Raw genomic sequence first — 8,514 nt, forward strand, 5'->3', positions numbered from 1 at the left:
ATAAGACCCTTCTGTGCCCTCAAGGAGCAGGCAGTGTTTTAAGGAAGGCAAGAACCTAGCAGTGGTTATAGTACAATAGCAAAGAGGACAAGTGCCACTGAGGAGGCCTGCAAAGAATGTGCATGCTGTTGCTGTGAGGAGGGCAGAGTTCCTGCTGGCTCATAGAATCAGGGAAGGTGCTCTGGAATAGGGGCGTTTGAACTGGGCTGCAGTAGATAAGATTCAGATATGTAGCGAAGAGTATTTAAACCAGAGGAAATCGCAGGGTCTGAGACCTAGAGGTAGAAACACTTGCATACATTTAGGAATCCACACATCATCCTATTTGCCTGGGGCACATGTCCTACTCCTGTGATCTCATACTGAAAGGGCAGCTAGTGATCAAAGACAAAGTTGAAAAGGACTGAGGAGGACAAGTATCACCTTTGGGAATGCTATTTTAACTACAGATTTATTTTTGTTTTGTTGTATTGTGTTTGTCTTTTAGGCGATTGCTTGGAATCATTACCAAAAAGGATGTGTTAAAGCATATAGCACAGATGGCGAACCAAGATCCTGATTCCATTCTCTTCAACTAGAATCATAGAGTTCTGGATGTAAAGCGGGAAGGACATTACAGACCATGGATATGTTTTATTAACTGGGTACCCAAAACACATTTTCCATATTTGGATGGTGAAGTCACATTAGTGTGTTGTCTCTTTCCTACAAGTTAACCAGTTGCACTACATAATCTCTGGAAATTAATTTTCTCTTTAGGAGAAATTATAGTTAGGCTTCCGTGATGTTACATTAGGAAGATATCATGAAAGAATAAATAAGATTGCTATGGTTTAATTATATTTGTTTTTTAAAAGATTTTTTTAACTTAAAAAGTAGTTAGCCAATATGCAATCACTGAAAACTATGCAAGAAAAATTCCAACCATCCTGACCTATAACCTGTAGGAAACCGACGAAAAAGTCACTCTTGGGATCTAACCGTTGTTACTGGAAGACGAAGTGTAAACTAAGGGGCTTTGCTTTTCAAACCAGAGAAAGGAAAGCCAGAAGGAAAAGAGTAATGGTATTTTCTAGACTGTGAAGATTCAGTTCAAATGTTATCCTTGTTCCTGTTACAATATTAGCATTATTAGTTTGTTATGTGTGTATGTTTATGTTAATTTTAATTTCTGATTATAAGACAATGCTGCTTTGGTTAATCTCTTCTAAATGAATTTAGAGAGATTGACTTTTATAGCTTGCTTGTTGCTGGTACTCTTTTGAAGTGCACAAAGATAAGTTATAGAGCTTTCTCCTTGTCTGCAAAAAGGGTAATTTTCCAGGTGGCATTTGTTAGCTGGTAGACAAGGACTTTGCCGTGAATTTGTTAGTAGCAAGGAATGATTTCTTCCAGCTTCCTTGAAATGAATAATTAGTAAACTTCTAAGCAAAGTCAATGACTAGGAGTTTCACATGTTTGTGAGGTCCTAACTAATTCTCTTACCCAGATGCCACCTCCATGAATGATGGTGCTTTAGGCTTCTGGAATATGTAAAAATAGCAAAGGGAACCAAGTCTAGACTGCATACTGGTAAACCAGGGAAGACTCAGAACTGCATATGCATCCTCATGCATTCCTTTGTAAAGACCACCAGTACTAAAATAACTGGACACTCATTGTACCTCCCAGCGATAAGTATGTGTAACAGGCCAGTGTGTTGTCCCCATGATCATGAATTAGGCTTGGGATGCTTCCAAATATATTCAAGGTGTTGGAACAGGATAGGCAGCTGTGACTCCCTCAAGAGTCCTTAGAATTCTAAATAAAATGCAGAGCCATCCTAAGACACAGGGGTATGGACAAGGCCTGGTGACACCAAAGGTGCTTGTATCCAATTGAAAAGGTGCCTGTCTCAATTTCATACTACCTTTATTGCAGTTAAAAAAAAAATCACACTCTGGGGACACTTGGTGGAATTACAGAGCCACCATCATCATTCCAACCACTATTTCATTTTCTGTAGTTTTGCCTGTGTGCAATTACTCCCCCTCCATTCTGTTCCACTTCTTACTCCTTAGTACCAAATCCTCTGTTTGGGATTGAGCGCTGCTCCTGGTTAATCATTCCTACTACAAAAAAAAATAACTCCCAGGGCTAGTTAAATTGTAAACCAAGGCTCAGCAGTCTCACAACACATGGACCAGAGGTGACACACAGCCATTTTCTTTGCCATGTGGCCCAGTTGCTGCTGCCATGCCTCCATTTCCACACTGGATGCCTACGGCAGTGAGATTTCACTGCCGGGTAAGAGTTCAGCCTGGATCATTTTATAGCTCTGTTCCTAGCACTTCTCATCATCCTTCCAGCCCAGAATCAGCGGTCATTCTGCATATTCCCACCAACCCTCTACCCCCAAACACTTCAGTGTACCTCATTTTAAGAGTTGCTGATCCCTGATTCTAGGACGTTTTTACCCATAGTTCTTGTCTTTCCAAAATCTGAAATTCTTTTTTTTGCTCAGAACTGGGTAGCCAAGGGTTATTTTATTTTTATCTTTAAAATAATCAAGGCAGTCGCTAGAGTTTCTCCTTGTGCATAGATCACTCTAGCATTTTAATGAAAAAGAAAAAAATCTTTCTGGGGTATGTTGTATCATAGTAGTGGCTCAGTAACCACATATTTTGTCCTTTCCATGCCACTGATTCCTTCATATGAGACTATTTGGCTGACTACCCTGTATATTGTGTAGAAATCAAAGTTCTTATCTGTACATTTCTGGTCCAATACCTGTCTTATTAGTTGTCCTTCCCCACTAAAGTTTGCAAAACAGAAAATGTTACTATTTCTGGTATTTAATGACAATGAAAGGTTTGGTCATATTTCATAGTGCAGTAGCGATAAGGAGGGTGTCTCAAGTTTGCTTTTGTGTTTCTTCTAGGCTTTGTTCTTGATTTTAGACAGATGAGCCAGTGTTAAGGTGCTACTTCAGAGAATAAATTAGAGAAATCAGATAACACTGTGCCAAGGTATACTTTGTAGATGCTAAGCACCGATTGGCCCTCCAGAGAATGACAATATCCCTTTGATACCTCACTCCTGATCAATCTCATTCATTAACCTCAGCTTCTCAGGAATCCTTGTAGCTTGTATGCTAGAAGTAGCTATGGTATATGGTATCCACTATATGTCCAATCCTATGGTTTGGCTCAAAGATTGGCTAATTGCGGCTAGAGCTCTCAACTGCTAGCTCAGCACCTTGACATTTGAAGTTTCTTGTCTTGAGGAGAAGGAAAATGTTCTTTCTGCCATTGCCACTTTAACAGTTGGACATGCTTAAGCAACAAATACAGCCAGTATAGGGAGGACTGTCAGTAGCATCAAATGGCCACATACCTGAATGGCAAAAGACTAGATGGTTTGTGATTTAAAAATTAATGAGTCGAGATGAGACTATTTTGGTATTAAATGAGAAAATTGCCTAACACAAGGGAAGGGTTTACAAAAGAATGCCAATTAGTGTTTCAACGGAGTTAGGATTTTCCAAGTAAGAGTAGCTGGTAGCCATCCAGCCATAAAAGGAACGAGAGTCTATAGATTTGTAAAAGTGAAACTGCTATATTTTGTATCTTCAAATCTTCAATATAAAGAATTTAAAGAACCTGAAACAGTTAATGCATGATTCGTTATATTGGAGGGAAAAAGCAGGGGACTGATAATACAAAATAATGGCAACTTTAAAGATCATTTCTACGTGGATGTTTGGTTAGAAACATATTCCAATGCTCTCCTCTTTCTCTGGCCACAGCATCCTGGCTCAGCCCAGCTGTGGAGTAGAGGTGGTAAGATCCATAGAACAGATATCCTCTGGTAGATAAGCTGACATTGATGATACTTTGAATTTGCCAGCTGGTGAAGCAAACGATTAATTTGTGATTGAACTGAAAAGCAGTTGAATTGTTTTGACACCAGAGGCTGAATCTAAACCCTTTACAGGAAGAGCAGAGCATACTATACATTTCTTAGCAGATCTTCAATTCTGTTTGAACATGATGAAGTAACCAGGGTTTAGTGAGATCTAAGGCCGTGAAGTAATTCACAACCAAGATCTTATGAACGCATTCAGATGTGAGGGGGGCAAATATGTTTTCAAAAACTTAGTGTGCAATAGAGTCCATTATAGAAATTAACCACTGCTATATGTTTTAAGTCGTTCAATCACCTGTTGTGGTTCAGTCTTGATTTTCGTTTATTTTGTTAGGTGATAAGTAGGAAGATGCACTTGTTATCCCACACTATCTCTTGTTTTGTTTTGTTTTGTTTTTAAATAATGAACAGTGCAATCTTTGAACTTGAGTTTTTAATAATGATAGCGAAGACAATGGTGAGAACTTGAAACAGCCAGCATATTTTATATTGCCAAAGTACTTACTGATGACTGACCACACTGTCTTGTGAGGAACTGGGTCCCCTGCACTGGATCAGAGCCAAATGCAAGCCACCCATCAGTTCAGAGGAAGCAGGAAAACATCTTTTGGGTGGTGCATAGAACATTGAGCTCTTAAAAACCCTGAGAAAAATTAGGAATTTAGAAAGTAAGTGGGAGGTAGAATATTGAGTCCTTTTTAAAAAAAAAAATTGATGTCTAAATATGTGGTCTGAACTTAAGTGTCCTAAAACCTTGTTTTTTTTTTTTTTTTGAGGAGTCGTCTTGCTCTATCACCAGGCGGGAGTGCAGTGGCACAATCTCAGCTCACTGTAACCTCTGCCTCCTGCCTCCCGGGTCCAAGCAATTCCCCTGCCTCAGTCTCCCAAGTAGGTGGGACTACAGGCGCACACCACCATGCCCAGCTAACTTTTGTATTTTTAGTAGAGACGGGGTTTCACCATGTTGGCCAGGATGGTCTCGATCTCTTGACCTCGTGATCCACCCATCTCGGCCTCCCAAAGTGCTGGGATTATAGGTGTGAGCCACCGCACCCAGCCAAACCTTGATTTTTTTAGCCACCTCTGGGATTGCCTGGGTTCCCTTTGGAGAAGAAACTAAAAGTTATGGCCATAGAAAAAGCCCTGGTAAGAAAATATTTGAATGGTGTAAGATGGTGGAAGGAAAGCCATCCCACACCCCTACAACATATGTTCTGGCATTTATAAACTGCTTGATCGTGTGCCTCAAGGGGAGAAAAAGTCAAGCAATGCTTCAAAGGCCAGGCTTTCTAAGCAAATGAGTGGCTCAAAGCAGTGTTTGGCTCAAGGGCAGTCTGGTTTTATGGATAGGGCCGACCCAAGACATCTGCTCATGAAGAAATGTGGCATCTGTTGCCATTTCCTAAACTATAAGGTTTAGATAGATTGTCTTGAATTTTGATAGCAAATTTTTTAAAATTTATATTTTTGCCTCCTCGTACATCCTTATATATGGAAAAAAAAGTAAGAGTTCCTCAGATCAGAGCTCAGGAGCTGTGTCAATTTGAAGTTCAATCAGTGTAGTTGTCCTGGGGTGATCACTGACTCTGCTCTGTTTCATATTTCAGTTGCTTGCTCCAAGGAGAGAATTTCTGAGAACAATGGGTGTTAGCAACTTTAAGTTACTCCCCAAACGTTTGCTGGCCACATTCTCATTTCTAAACATCTGGATCTGGGTAAAGGTTTGAATAGATGTAGGGAACAAAATTGGTTTTTCCATGGTGTAGTCTAATTTTACCATATCACCCAAGAAAGAAAGTATATGACGTGTGGAGTTTGCATTTCTTGGATGGGACCTATCGGGTCACCCAGCCCAGTCTTATAGTCATAAATTCCTACCTCTTAGTTCCTGCCAAAGGGCCTTCAGCCTCTGTGTGCACACTCATTGAATGAATGCTTTGCCTGAAGTTTGGCCTTTTGAAGAAAAACAGCATGTGATAATATAAAAATATGAGAGTTTAAAAAAAAAAAAGATCTCTGCCTCTCCTCTCTCTGCCTCATCCCACCTTGCTGTCTGTCTCATTGTCTTTCTCTCCCCTCACCATGCGCTGAATTCAGATTTCTCTTTCTTTTATTATAGGCATGTTGTTTTGAATGTGGACTTTGTGGGAGGGAGAGGATTGTTCTGAGAACAGAAACTGGAAGATACATCTGAGTTGATGGGACCAACAGGGCTTTGCTCCTCTGTGAGGGCCAAAGCCATTGATACTTGTCGGGGGTGATGAGGGGTTTAGCATCTCAAGGCAGACATATGAAGTATTTACTGCTAAACTATATTACTTACTAGTACAAATCTGTTGGAATTCAGGGGCAGTCTAAGATTTGGTGAGTGAAATGCCATCTGGCAAAATCGAGAAGAGGGTGTGGCCTGAGAGGGGAATGTTCAGCCTCACTGTCACATTAAGGGTACCTCAAAATACATGGTCCTTCCAGTGTGTTCCTTTTCCTTCCTCCATTTCACTTTGTCCCCTCTTCTTCCTTTCTCTCCCATTGTCCTGGCTTTTTAGCACTCAGCTTTTTTTTATAAGTATGTATTTACTTTTTATTATATATTTGGTCCTTTGGGACTTTGTGATGATTAAGAATTTATTCCATTCAGGATTTTAAAATGATGTGTTTAATATTTTGTCCTCTTAAACTGTCTTTTGAAGCTATGCTGCTAACCAGGTATAGGCCAGAAAGGAGGTGGCCCAGTCAGTACCTTGCTCACGTCAGCTAAGGGGGACAGTGATGTCATGTGGGTGACTCTTCTTCATTTGACCAAGGCCAGCCTCCTGCTCTTACCTCTGCCCATTCATTTCTGGCTATGGGAAAACTACCACCTGTTGAGTGAGCCAATGAGGCCAGGAAGATCAGAGGGGCTGGGTTCCGGCCCATGGGCCACTATTTGAATTTCTCTGTAGTAAGCTCTTTGTAGGGCTGGCTCCAACTGCAGTAGCCAAAGAAAACCTGTCTGATGCGACATTTTAATGCCTGAGAGTTGGTGAAAGTTCAGCTGAAGCTAATGTCTAGACATCAGCAGTAACTAGGCATCCAGAAAGTAGCTTCAACCAAAGCTAATAGAGCCCAAGTTTCCGCAGGAAGTTTGGTGCTGAGCTGTCCAGAGCAGTTGTTTATCTGAGTGTTGCTAGCCCTTAGCCATGCTTTCTTAGCTTTATTCTCGCCTGTTCCTAGGCATAGCCTGAACCAGAGCTATGGCTCACTGCTCACTTTATTCTACTCCCTAGTCATGCGGAACAACATAGTCTAAAAAGGAAGATGTGGACTGGGGAGTTAGGAGACCTGATTTCTATTCCCTATGCTTCTACTAACTAGCCTCGAGATCTTAACCGCTCTGTGCCTCAGTGTTCCCATCTGCAAAATGGGGATAGTGTTAATTGCCCTACCTACCTCACAGGGTTGTTGTGAGGATAAACTGAGACAATGAATTCAAAGCCAGTTGACAAGTAAGTGCTATGCAAATTGTAAGAAATGGAAACAATCATGTTAAAGGCAATGGAATGGACATTGGCAGAAGGGTTAATGGATTGTCCAGCCCTTTCTCTGTGTGGCTTAAACCCAGGTCGCCATTGCTTTATACATTTTCACTTAGCACAGATTTGTAATTATGCATGTAATAAAGCACAGCCTTATCCACCCTGGTGTCTGGTGTGTTTCTAAAGACCCTAAACTTGGTAGCTATTGATTTCTGATCAGAAAACCACAGGGGCAGAGTGGAAGGCTCAGGGGAGGGTAGCACAAAACACAACTGCAAACCCCTACTGGCAGGCCCACTGCTTAAAAAGATTTATTAAATAGTTATTTTCACATTTACAGACTCAGTAATACTCTTTACCATAAGGAGGCAAATGAGAGGCAGCTTGCGTTTTTGGAGATGTTCCAGATACCCGGATACCTCATTCGTTATGGCTACTTAAATGTTCCTGTCTCATACATTGGTGATACTTTCCTGATGATGTGAGAATTGGCTGGGAGCTGTATTTTTCTCTCTCTTTGAGCTCTTAATGATGTAAGGTCGTGGGCTTTGACAGGCCTCTTGCCTACAGCTACTTTGTACAAGGAGGAGGATGGGTAATCAAAACGGTCCTCCCATGAATACTAGGATTCTTAGTACCCTCTTTATGGTGTATTGGGATTAAAATGTCTTCTGTACGAAATCCTCTGAAGTTACCCTGTAGATTAAAGTGGGGTGAGGTATGGGGAGGTTGCTGTATCTGTGGACATTTTCATGCCTTGCTGGAACACGGAAACCTACACTTTGAAGTACAGCTTTCCTACTTTCTCACTCTATTTTTCCTGTGTCTCACTCCCCCACTCCCTCCTGCTCTCTGTTAGCCAGGCAGTACTAGGAAGACAGTGTACCATGTGTCCAAGTTTTACTTTAAGAATTTCCCTAGTTGACATTTGATCACACCTGCACTGGTGTTGACTTGATTTCTTGTTGCTACTGAGAACTTTAATGCCTTTGGCCTAGTTGCTGTCATTTCAAGAAGGACACCTCTGTGTGAAAATGACTCCCTCATAAGCCTAAAATCCCACAAAATTTCAGTTATTGATGTTATTTATCAT

At 41.0% G+C, this 8,514-nt stretch overlaps 1 protein-coding gene across 3 annotated transcripts in view; it reads left to right on the forward strand.

The window, feature by feature from the left end:
- Window positions 1-7,581, forward strand: part of CLCN5 (chloride voltage-gated channel 5) — a 161,556-nt gene extending 153,975 nt beyond the window's left edge. For all 3 annotated transcript variants that reach the window (XM_019019652.4, XM_055375782.1, XM_063703251.1), the window contains one exon: window positions 488-7,581. In XM_019019652.4, coding sequence (XP_018875197.1) covers window positions 488-578 — 91 coding nt within the window. In that variant the 3' untranslated portion in view covers window positions 579-7,581. The remainder of the gene's footprint in view (window positions 1-487) is intronic.
- Window positions 7,582-8,514: the final 933 nt, after the last annotated feature.

This window comes from Gorilla gorilla, chromosome X (genome assembly GCF_029281585.2).
Source record: "Gorilla gorilla gorilla isolate KB3781 chromosome X, NHGRI_mGorGor1-v2.1_pri, whole genome shotgun sequence".
NCBI lineage: Eukaryota > Metazoa > Chordata > Mammalia > Primates > Hominidae > Gorilla > Gorilla gorilla.